Source organism: Cucumis melo, chromosome 2, assembly GCF_025177605.1.
Source record: "Cucumis melo cultivar AY chromosome 2, USDA_Cmelo_AY_1.0, whole genome shotgun sequence".
Taxonomy (NCBI): Eukaryota; Viridiplantae; Streptophyta; class Magnoliopsida; order Cucurbitales; family Cucurbitaceae; genus Cucumis; species Cucumis melo.
The window spans coordinates 26,151,045-26,164,159 of record NC_066858.1 but is presented as its reverse complement, the minus strand read 5'-3'; the positions used below and the strand labels follow the sequence as shown (position 1 = coordinate 26,164,159).

The 13,115-nt window shown below is 35.6% G+C and overlaps 1 protein-coding gene across 1 annotated transcript; it reads right to left on the bottom strand.

The window, feature by feature from the left end:
• Positions 1-2,819: 2,819 nt before the first annotated feature.
• LOC103502266 (ribonuclease TUDOR 1) lies at positions 2,820-11,471 on the bottom strand. Its single transcript, XM_008466134.3, has 17 exons — positions 11,217-11,471; positions 10,523-10,703; positions 10,109-10,183; positions 9,873-9,986; positions 9,682-9,786; positions 8,384-8,590; positions 8,060-8,275; positions 7,886-7,993; positions 7,341-7,511; positions 7,004-7,201; positions 6,577-6,927; positions 6,233-6,466; positions 5,973-6,161; positions 5,829-5,906; positions 5,555-5,749; positions 3,685-4,062; positions 2,820-3,277 (listed from the first exon to the last, which is right to left on the bottom strand). The coding sequence occupies exons 2-17, from the start codon at positions 10,682-10,684 to the stop codon at positions 3,092-3,094; spliced, it is 2,967 nt and encodes a 988-aa protein (XP_008464356.2). The 5' UTR covers positions 10,685-10,703; positions 11,217-11,471; the 3' UTR covers positions 2,820-3,091.
• Between the last annotated feature and the right edge of the window lie 1,644 nt (positions 11,472-13,115).

The window sequence follows — 13,115 nt, the reverse complement described above, 5'->3', positions numbered from 1 at the left end:
TATTCATTCTTTACATCGTCTTATCTATGGTTAATGTGTATGGAGTATCAGGTGTATGAAGCTTTGCTGACCACATAGCCAACTACCACCGAGTTTAGGCAGGATAGTATCAATTTAACTCTGCCATCTTGACCGAGTTCAGGCATGATAATATCATGGTCGAGTTTATCAAACACGGTAGTATTGAGTTGTCAAACTAACGTGACCGAGCTTATTCAAGGTGTAGAAGGAACAAAGAACTGTTTTAATCAACAAGATAGCTTTATTAGAGTTTCTCTTTATACGTTTTGTTTAATATGGTCTTTCAAGTTAATAACTGTTGATTGTATCACTTGAATCATGATTTACTAAACCAATGTTTTCAAAAAGTCACTCACTAGGTGTTTTAGCTCACCATTTTCGAATATTTTTCACCTTCCAGGTAGAGATCGTGATCCTTGAGCTTGACTTGCAATCGCTATTCTATTGTGCCAGTTTTGTCATTAGATTTTTTGTCCACCTAGTGGTTAGTAGTTCAAGTTGGAACTGTCTTGTAAATATATTTATAGGTCAAAGTTTGAGCATGTCATAGTCAGGTTGTTCATGTTCCTTGGGTTTCATAGAGTTGGTTTGTAATTAATAGTGTTTGGTCTTAACCTCTAAACAAGGATTTGTTTTAGTAACCTGTTTAAACTATAAAATGTTGTTGTGAGTAGTTTTGGCCCACTGATTAGATTCTAAATTTGTTAAGTTGCATATATGTTTTTGTTGTTCATATTAGATGGGATCGGCAGGTGACGCGAGTAGTTAGAGACGGGATTTTCTGGCTTCACACCACTTCTTAGGCCGAGAATAGAAAGTTTGAAACCAATAGAAGGGAATATGGCGGCTTGCTGTTCTTGGAAAACCCTACGAATTTCCTCCTTATCCGCTAGAACTCTCCTTCACTGTTTCTCCTCCTCTCCCTCTACATCTCATTTGTCTATCAAGGTTCCTTCTATAAGGTTGCCCGCAGTTTCCCACTTTTCTGTTCAGAAGCTCACCAACTTTAGTTTCTTGGATTTAATCCATGTTATTTTTAGCTTTAGTACATAAAGAGATGATCATTTTTCTTTTCTATCCACGGTCGATTTACAGGGTTATATGCATTTCTCTACTTACTCAAGATATACATCATGATGACTGACGACTTTACATTTTTATTATGCCTGCTTCTTTAGGCTTCTAGTGGAGTTTTCTTTATCTCTTTCTCACTATCTAATTTTCATTATTGAAAAAGTCGATGGAGGAGGGTTAGAGTATTGAATCTTTCCCGACCACCAAAAAATATTTTATAAACACTAAACCTAACAAAAAAAATCCAGTATTAATTAGTAGGCTCAGCAGTTTCATATAGAGAGCACTGTTGTTTTCCTTTAATCAACTATCAAAGTTCTTAAGGTAACCAAGGGGGTTTTTTGCCGCACCTTGTACCAAGATTACCCTGTTGAACCTGAGACGGTGTGCAACGACAATAGACCTCAAGCATGCAGCGGAGCCTGTAGAGGGTAAAACCAAATGGTTAATTAAAACCAAAATAACGTCAAATGTGAGTAGTGTGTAAACTCACTTTTGCCTAGGCCCAATAAGGATTAACACCATAAAGCTCAAAGAACGAACCTAGTGAAACTCGTCGGATTTAAGTTAAAAACAATGTGTGGCCAAACCTTTAAAGCTTTTGCATGGTTTTAACTATTGGAGAGCAAGGGTTATGTATAAAATAAACATTAAAAAGTAATGACAATAAAAGGGCGGGGTTGACAAACTAGTTAAAAGATGATTTGCCGACCTCCCAAGATAAAAGATGGGCAGAAGGGAAAAGGGGGTCGGCAAACCTTCGAAGTGAATCTCCAAATGGACTTTAGCCCATTTAATTCAAGATATTGTTGCACGACAAAATATAGGCCTTCACGTGAGTAAGCAACTTTGCATGGCCATGCAAATTTGTGTCGTATGAAAGAATTTATGCATGGTTCTTAGCCATACATTGGCCATGTATTGGTATTGTTAACTCCATTTTAACGAGACTAATGAGATTAACTTACATTTATGTACCAGAGCTATTAAATAAGACAGGATTATATTAAAAGAGATAAAATTATACGGTAAATTTAGTAGCTTGTTAATAATTGTTCATCGCGCATTCAGAGACCTATCCAAAAGCCAAAGAGTCAAGCACATTGGAAATTGGGGTGCGCAACAACTTTAATAATGATAGCTCAAATGGAAGTAGACATCATCCAAGCTTCAATTACGAAAGGGCCGACCCCACTAAAGGGCCACTCTAAAGTCTCAAATAGTTTGACTTCAACATGTCCAAAACTGATTAACAAATACAAGCAACCCTTCCATGGCGACACTCTTGATGCACTTGTGGAGCCTTCAATTCAATCACAGACTCCGTGCACAAACTATAAATTTGATACCAATATAGATAACTAAGCATCCATTGGATCTCTGATCGACTTGAAACTAACATGCTTATATTTCATATCAACGTGCATCTAATTCTAAAGCTACTGGAAGAAAGCTCAACCCTCCTCTCTTTTGTGATCATGGATAAGGCATCATAACACAACCTTCCCATCTCCCTTTAATTGTCCCGATGTACTGCCTCGGTACGACAATAGGTAAACAATAAGAGAGGGTTTCAACAGGAAGAAAACAAAAGTTATCCCTTATTCCTATCAAATCCCAGGGGACAAAAGTAAACTGAAAAGAGAACGTTAAGGAACAGCATCTTTATCAGATGTGGAAGTCAAAATCTGCAAGGACAAATGATACACTGTTTCACAAGAAAATACAGAAAATCATTGCCTTGTTGTAACGTCTCGAATTATTATTTTTATTTTTCAAAGAGTCTCATCATCCAATATATAAAAATAAAAACAGAATAAAATATATAAAAAAAAAAAAAAAAAAAAAAAAAAAATAGCACAGGACAAAACTTCACATGGTCATTACGCAGCAACACTTCTGTTCTCGTACTGGAAAAACGTGATTATCACTATAGCATTAATTAAGCTTAGACTAATAAAGTTGTTAATCTTTTACGAAGGGAGCATATATGCTTTCAACGCCGGCCACCAGCTTTTCTCACAGGACCGGCGTCCTCTTCATCAGACTGAATGTCTCCATATTGCCACATCCCTCGCCGATCTGTCCGTGCTTCCTCTTGGTATACTTCTAAACTTCCAAAGGCAACTTGTCTCTCCTTGGATTCCCACTTTTTCCTTTTCTCTAGTCTAGCAAGTCCTTCCTGAAAATCCCACATGGCACGAAAACGTATAAGCAATAGTGAACGTTAGACCACACAACATCAATAAATTCCCATTTTAATCGAACTCCAAGGAAATCCAAAATAATAAAACTCATCCTCATTCGTATTAGGATTACAGTCCTTCGAACAAAATAATTGATGAATTGCTTGGTGGACAATTCCTCTCAAATATCTGTATTAAAAACGCATATTTTGCGTTTCCCAAATACTCCGTTTTTCTTAGTATTCTCTAATTTTTTACTGCAATCAGGATAGATGATTCAGATAATGAAAGTGAAAAGATTGCAAATATCTCAATCTCTATTGGAAAAGAATTATAACTGACAATTGAAATGAAATATAACAGGAAATCAAATCAAAGTGAGAAAAAGGGAAATTATTCGAACCTGAAGCATCAACGCATTTAAACTAAGCTCTGAACCAACGGCAACAAGGGTCACAATAAGAATATTCCCAGTTCCCTGCCCTTTAACTTTTCCCCCAGAAGTATCCTTTTCTTCAATTGTGGCCATGAATTCCGTTGCACCATTAAGCATGTAATCACTCAGATACTCAGCTGCTTCTTGACCAAAATCCTCATCCAGATTAGGAACCTTGATGTGAGCAAGACTACACAGCTGAGCAAGACCAGAGGCAGAAGACATAGAAGGATCAACCGGCCGGAGCCGACTGTAAGGAACAGCCTCTTGATTTCCAAAATCTATATAGAACACTTCAAACATATCTTTCAGGGACTCGACAGCCCCTCGAGGTGTATTGATGATCTACCAACAAGCGAGAACAAAAAAGAAGATAGGAGTCAAAGACTGAAAGAAATTATTCACCCGTGATAATTATAATATAACCTCAATAAGCCACAGAGAACTAATTCCATTTAACGAACTTTATACAAGTAAATTAGAACTAGAAGTATCAACCTTTAAATTGTAAGTACAATCTAACTGGAAAATAGCATTCACTTGTTCATGTTCTAATCAGTAATTGACATGTCTGAGAGTGATTCCAAGATAATCACTTCAAGATCGCCTTTTTTATTTCAAGATGCAAGGAAAATGGAATCACTTTAGTACTTTGTGGTGTGAGGTGATTCCCAAATGCTTTGTATCAAGTTCTCTCTATCTAAAATTTGTCCCTTCTAACTTCTTTCTCTATCCTTCTAACTTCTTTCTCTATCTAAAACTTATATGTAACCATTTTTCTGTGCCAAGATTGCTTTTTCTATTTCAAAATGCAAGGAAGGAAAATGGAGTCACTTTGGTACCCTCCTAGTGTGAAGTGATTCCCATATGTTCTGTATCAAGTTTTTCTCTCTAACTAAAATTCAGTCCCTTCTAACTTCTCTCTATCAAAAACTAATACCTAACCATTTTTCTGTGTCTAGATTTTCGTGTATCTTTCTCTACTTATTGTTCTATCCAATTTTTTGTATATATGTTGTTCCCACTTCATTCTCTCTTTATCTACTTTGTGTCTCTTGTATTCAGTTTTTTTTTTCCTAATAGTCCCTAAGACTGCAATTTTTTCTTCCTAATAATTTTTTTTCTTTCAGAACTTATTTTGTCACATGTTGATGTAACACCCTAATCAACAAACGTTATTTTCTCAAAAGAAAACATTCATTAAATTAATTTTTGAAAATGAAACCAAACTATGAAATGATGTATAATTAAACACTTTTATAAAAGTGTTTATAATTAAAACCCTTGATCTAAAAACTCAAACACCAATCCCAAATACAGGCCCTAATTAGGCAAGCACAGGACAAGTGGACAACGATCTTCTAAAATTAGCCTTCCCAACATCCCAAGAGGTCATTCAGCAAAACCTTGCATTTCCTAAATCTCTTGGGACACCGGAGAAAAGTCAGCAACTAAAGTTTTGACGTCCAATTCCATAGAACACATTGTTTTTGTTCATCAAAGGAACAACAAACAAAACTAAGTTGAAAATAGTTGGTATAAAAACCCCAAAAGGCAAAGCAGTCTTCTACACCCAGAACTCAGACCAACTACAGAAACCAAGTTACCTTCAGATAAGATACTAGGACGATGTTTGATATCTTCTATATACAATCATAAATCATATTTTGAACACAATCAACAAATGAATTCGTTTGCTCCATTTCTAATGTTAACAACTATTATTCCGTAAGACTACCTTGCAGAAGTATGAATGTAAAGAAATTTGACATCGGATTTTTGAATGTAAGGAAAGTTCATATTGGATTTTAAAAGAAGGCATATTCCAAACACTCACCATTGCCCTGTTCCACGAGTTGTCAGCACTAAATTGAGCAAGGACGATATCACCTTTTTTAGGACTAAAAGCACCAATTAAAGGGACTTCTTGAAGATTCAAAGCTGCAAGTTGCTGCTGTAGAGAAGTGGCTTTTTGGTCCCCAATTGTCTGGACATAAAACTTGCCACCACCCAAAACCTCGGTGACAATTACCTGAGTGTGACAATAGAAAAGGTTAGCAAACAGCAAAAAGAAAAAGTTCCTCGGAAACATCCACATCCAAGCTGCAAACCTTGAGCACTTCTTTCTGTTTGCTTTCAACAGCTGCACCATTGGACACTTCCTCCCCTTCAACATAGTTCTCCCAAATCTGCAAAAACTCAAATCAGCATTATTTTATACAGACATGACTCAATCATCTTTTTCAATGTCTAACCTTGAGTTTCTGACGCTTAGCAGATCTTTCAGCTTGTTCAAGAAGGTGAGCATCAGGTATTCTATCACTACTGAAGGAAGTTTGGATCTTTGCCAAGCCAGCCTCAACTAGAACCACTGCCATGTTGGTCCTTGCTTCCCATAGGGATCCCAAGAAGGTTCCCGTTCTATCAACAGTTTCCACTTCAATCTATGCAAATGAACCATTCTTAGATCAATAGCATCAGAAGAATCTACCAAAATATTGGAAAGGGAAAATACCTCCACATCTCTCTGCATTATCTTTCGACGCATTAGGGCAATTGCTTCATCTGAATATGGCTCATCGCGGCCAGGACATCTCACACCCGAGAAAGCGAAAGCAATGCTACATGTCTCCTTTGGAATCAACAATTTGAAACGGTGACCACTGAGAACATACTCAACAACAGCTGGAATCCTCCTCCCACTCCGGTGTAGGAATGGCAAAAAGTCTCGAGACTTTTTAGCTGGTGCCTGGAGACAAACACATGATACTTTGAATTCATTCAATAAGGTAAAAAATGTCATTATTAACACTGGAAGGATATAAGAAATTTAGCATAGTGGATGGTAAAGTTTCTTACTGTCAAAAGGTCTGTTACATGCATGACAGGAGGATCCTTGGCAGAATGAATTCCCTTCTTTCCAGCAATAGCACGTGATTCAGCCGCAAGAAGTGCATCATAGTAGTTTGATCTCTCCTCAAAATCACGATGCCTAATCACAGTGCCAAAACCACGTGATACCACTAGCTCACCAACATTCACTCCAGCTTGTTGGTCACTGCTGTTTTTAGCAGAAGTGTCCTCGCCCTCACCCTTAGTAGAAGACAATAGGAAGACAGATCCAAAATCCATCACTCTAGAATCTGGAGGAGCAGTTGCAGGTCCATCCACCATGCTGACTTTCCTAGAATACTCCATTTGGACTTTAACCTACAAATAGAATTGCCATCTCAAATTAAACTTCACTCCAGAATCACCAGGTACAGATTAGTAACTAATATCATACTTGTCGACCAATAAGGCGGGTTCTTAAGAACTCTTTTGCTTCACGGGCATAAGGAGCAGGTTTCTCATCCCTACGAGGATTGCCCATTTTTGGGCACCTAATACTTGATAAGTTGACACGCCTCTCTGCAAGTGGACTTCCATATGGAACTGAGTCATCAGCCACAATAATGCAGTCACCGCTTACAACTTCTACCACCTGCAAACCCCAAGTTAAGATGATAGAGAAAAATAACAATAACAATAATAATAAAAAAAAAAAAAAAAAAAGGTAAGAAACAATAATATAACAAAAACAGCAACTTAATCTATATTAAGACTGGTTGACAAATTATTACCTTCCCCATGAAATTCTGATCATGAATTGCCTTTGAATTCGTTGGTGGAGGTACATAGTTAGCCCATAATCTTAGCCGGGTTTTCTTCGCCTGAAGCTCTGCAGTCTTCAGCCGTCGCTTGGCATCTTCTTCCATCATATTTGCACTCCACTCAACATATTTAGCTAAGCCCTGCATTTAATGTAGGGATGAAGTACTCCTTCGGATATTTTCAAAGACACATGCAGTAGCTGTTATATTACTCTGAATCACAAAGAAACGAACAAAAGAGAACTATGCAGTAGCTGAGATAAAAAAGGGACAAAAAACCTCGAAAGTACAAATTTCAAATAGCAACAGAAGTACAGAAATACATAATAAAATACCACAAGAACAGTAGACTGAAATGTCATACTACTCTGAATCACATAAGAAAAGCAGAAAACCAAGCAATTAGCTAAACATGGAACAAAACAAACGAACTAGATGTTAGCAGGAGTATATCGAATAAGAATTGCACAAATGTGTACGGTTAAGATACCCCAAAAAGATACAAAATGGCTTACATTTTCTATCAGCTCCAATGCCAGATCTTTCGCTGTTTCCCCATCAGAATAGTACACTGACCCAATCAAATTGCTAAATTTGTCAACTCCTTCCAGGACAATCCGGACCTGAAAATCCATCCTGAATCAGACCAATTGAAAGAATAATATATCAATCAGCATCAGATGACTTACATCTCTATTCAGAACACGAATCTCTGTAAAATGTTTGGCTTCTACTCCAAACGTTTCAGGAGCAACTTCACCAGATGATGTAGAAGAGACTGCAAGCCTTTGTGCAGAAGTTAAAGTAGCTCTTGGTTCAGCTGAAACCTCACCATTATGGTCATTAGATGAATTGTCCGTTTCAGCAACAGTGTCAGGAGGAGCCCTTCTCCCCATAGATGGGGCCTAAGAAAAGTAAAAATAAAATGAATATATTACCCTTGAAATGATTTGCTCTGAACTCGAGAAAACTTCCTCCTCATTAGCCTGTTGCTCATAATATTTAATGAATACCTGGATTCCAGCAACGAACACCTGAACAAACTGAAACTCTGGAAGCAAGTAAACCCGAACAGTACTGCCATCTCGAACCTGCTCAACAATTCCCTCCATTGGCTTTCCTTTGTTAACAGCTAACAATCCCATGGCATCCAAGTTGCTGGGATCACCAATGGCCGAGGGTGGTAAGTTTCTAATTGATGCCTCACTGGCACCAGGAACCTAAAGAAACCAACAAGAGTTACATAAATCTCGTATTTTATACTATCATACAAATATCTTCGGCAAGATATAAGACTGCAAGACATGCTAGCTTAGACATTGAACACTGCATGAAGATCACAGATCAAGAAATTGTAACTATTTTTTGATTGATGGTTAACATTTTAACACGTGAAGAATTCAAAATTAAGAGTGGAGGATTGATGAAACTCCACGAACGAAAAATTGAAATCCAAAAATTGAACCTGAGTAGAAAGGAAAAGATCTAAGAGCCATAAGAAATAACCAGTTCATACCACTCATTTAAAATTATATTTATCCACATGAAACTAGAGCTGATATTGAACAGCCCCTTTCGATTGCTTGCTTCAGAAACTTATCAGGACAAGATGAACCAAAAAAATATAATCAATATCTTCTACAAACAAAAATTAAATATTTTGCAAGACAATTTACCATCTCTTCGTGCATGTATTGTTTAGTTTAATACTCTTCAATACTTCATAGTTCAACACCACAGATAACTGCTTCGATTAGGAGGAATTGAAGTGCAAAGAAAGAAAGAAAACTCGCCAACAAGAGATGCAAGCACTCTAAACCCAAAAAATAACAACAAACAATAACTCTAAGAAACGGCTCCTGTCATTTATAATTATAGAGAAAGAGCAAAACAAAGTTAACAGGAAAAAATAGGATCAAAACGAGCAAAATTCCAATACATCCTCCCTGCGTCCTCAAAGATGCTCAGATTGCTTATGAGACGGATGTATTAAAGGACTACTAAAAAAAATTCCAAGCCAATCAAACGGTGGCAAGAAATATTTAAATATAAAGAATTTGTTGACGAAGATCAAGAAAAATTATTCTTCAATTCTGGATACGATAAAGTGAAATGTACTTCATAACCTTCCTTAGTCAATGTTTTATTATTAAAATTCACCAAAAGTTGTAACAAACAAGATTTATCATCAAGGATATTAATTATGTACTCAAAAAGGACTTGGAGGTAACGAATTATTTATTTAATGTGGATTAGTACTTAGAAAACAAATCATATTAGTGAGTGTGAACCCAAGCATCCAAATAGTAACCTTGCTCCAACGGCCAAGACCTTGTTGCTTAGCTTGGTCTTCAAGACGCAGTAGCTCTGCAAGGTAAGGACTCACTTCACCCTTCTGCTGACCTTGCTCCCTTACCTGCATATAAAATTTCAATAATACCAAGGAAAAAATCCAGATAACAAAAATGGACAACTTAAGCACAGAGTCAAAAAGCACATAACCTTTGCCCAGCCTTCAGAAACAACAAGAGCTGCAATATTCTTGTCACAAAGAAAAACTGAACCGAACTCTCGACCAATGGATGGCACAGTATAGTCTACTCTAAATGCAACCTCCTACAGGAAACATGTACAGTTACACCCCTACAAGACAAAGCATCTTCTCGACAAAATAATGTGCAACATATAATACAGTCCATGCAATAATTGGAAAAAGACTGAAATCGTTTTAGAATAACCTTTCCTATGCATAGTTTTCGCAAATATTCTCTACTATCCCATGCAAATGGCTCATCAACACCACCTCTTCGAGCCTGCAAATGTCCAAGCATCCAAAGCAAAATAGCACATCGTTAGCATTTATTTGTACAACATAATATAACTTTGCAGCTACTAAAATAAATTAAAACAACAAGAAAAAGGTGGTCGTCGTTAGCTATTACTCATCTCCCTAACCCTTTAAAATTATAAACCTCCAAAATCAAACTAAAATTTTCTATATACATGTGTACTTGTACATATATGATACAACAAGCCTTCATGCACACACGAAGAAGAGACTTTGGAAGCAGCAAATGGTGAGAGAGAGAACTCGATAAGACAAATGATTCACTCTAGAAAAAGAAGAAAGGAAATAGCGCTGATTCGCTTACCAATCTTGGAGCGATCAGAGAAGATAAAGTAATGGTCTTCTCAGGAGGGGGTCCCGGTTTGCTGCTAGCCATGGCCGTAATTACCAAGCAGTCCCCTGAAGGAACGGCTTTCACCCTGCCTCTATACCATCCCGTGGTCGCCCCAGCTGTTGATGATGCCATCTCAACAGCTAAGATCAATCTACCCACCAAAAGTAAGAAATTAGAGACAAATTCAGGAGTTATTATGCTAGGAAAAACGCGGTTATTTTTGGCGGATCCCCACCACAATATTTCAAAATTAAAAGGAAAAAAGGGCCTGATGCTTTATGCAAGCCAAACCCGGGAGAGAATCACTATGATTGAAATGACAATGAGAAGATCAAACGTCGACATCAAATCAAATAATTATTACAAAACAATGAGATCTCAGACATGAAAGAATGACCAATCCATTTCGACATGCATGATCACAACAACGCGATGGATTGAATTGTAGCACCGCAAATAACGTTTGTAGATCAGATCTACCCGACGATCCAATGAATTGCAAATGTAAATTAAAAAAATAAATAGTTCAGGATGATTACGTTGGCAAAAAGAAAGATGTTCTAGAAGATAGAGCATAAAATCATCAATTCTAAACAGCAGAACCAGAAGATCTCGATCATGAAACATGAAAAGCACAAATGTTCATAGCTATACAATTACATACGTTTATTTAAATCGGATCGGAACCCTGCCCCCTTGGATCTACAGAAATAACGATACCAAGCGACTGTCACCTTGAATTTTTTGAATAATTGATAAGATTGAAGGATGAAAGCAATGGAAACAGGGAACGGACCGAAGCCAAGATTGAATTTTTTTCGTTTTTTCTTTTTCTTTCGACGATAGGCGACGGGCGGCGGATCGAGAGACAGATTAAGCGAGAGATGAGGAATTTATATGCAAGGGGACCATGAAATCGAACTTGAGAGCGCCATGTTGCTGCCCCCTGTTTTAGGTATAATTACTTTCTATACCAGATATGTGATGGATGGAGATTCTATGTTTGGTTAAAAAAATAAACCACAGGTTTTAATAAAATAAAGGTTAAATTAAAAAAAAATGGCACAAAACTTTTCAAAATTTCAAAAATGTTTTTAAACTTTAAAAAGATCAAAAACACCATTTTGGATGTATCATTATCATTATAGTTAATTCTGGGTGAAAATCGAAATCTAAAAAAAATTAAAAATATTCTTATTGATCCAAATTTTATTTCAATTTTTTTACCTAACAAAATTTTAAGTTTTTAATTTTATTTGATTATTAACAAATATTCTCGTTGATCCAAGTTTATTTTAATCTCAACAATTTGTTTTGTAATTAACATACAACTAATTGTCTAATAAATAAATGTATTTGACTATTATTAGACAGTGTAGTTTGATAGATCGATGAGTGTAAGACTATTATTATTTGACTAAATATTTTTGTGTATGTTGCAAGGAAAAAGAATTGTTTTGTATTTTTTTGTGGAATTTTATGTTTTATTCAAGGTTTAAAATATCCATTCAATATCAAACTCATGAAACTTTGAAAATATCGACACATGATTGTAAATTTAAACTATGGTTTTACTTCAAATTTTGGTTTTTACTTTGAGTACTAAGAAATTTGATGTAAAAGTTGGATTAATAATAATTTCTTTTTTTCTAAGTTGAGGGGTATTTATGAAAATTTTTAATAGTTCACATATTTTTTAAACAAAACTTTAACCATTGTCATCCAAAACTAATGGTAAGGGTATTTTTGAATGTTTTTCAAAAGTTTAAGTACATTTTTTTTACTTTTGAAAGTTAGGATATTCTTTACAGACCCACAAAGTTAAGGAGCGTTTTTCATAATTTAAAATAGTTCTAAAACATGTTGTTAATCATTCCAAACCAATATTTATCGTATGAAATTGCACAAAAAAAAACAAAATTAAATAATTTATCCATTGTTGTGACCTACAATGTGTTACAGAGTGATTATAAATAGGGTTTTTTTTTCAAAAAATAAAAACAATTTGTTATGCTCAAATATTACAATTTCTCTTATGACAAAAAATGATTTTAATTTTAAAACCAATCCCAAAGATACATTAAAAATGTGTTTGCCTATTAACACAAACTCAACTACTAACGTATGATCTAACCATAAGGTAGATCAAGTGTAAGATCGTTTTTTATTTTTATTATTTTTTTTTAAGTAAAGTTACTGTGAGCTTATAGATATTTATGCAACAAGATATTGATGTTCATGATATTTAAACTGTTTTCAAGTTTAAGGGTTTATCTTTTTAAAGGTCAAGAGTACTTGAAAACAAAACACTAATTGTAAATATATTTTTTAAAATTTTTTTTAAGTTAATGATATTTATGAAAATTTTGAATGTTTAGATGTATTTTTTACCCCAAATGTAAATTACAATGGCATTTTGTCCAATCTTCCCTAACTATAAATAAAGGTTGGGAATGGAGGTTAATGATTCTCCATCTCCCTTGTTGTGGAGGAAATTTATAGGCTCATAAATTTAGAAGGTGGACATTAATGAATCGATATCACATTCAAATGATAGGAATCT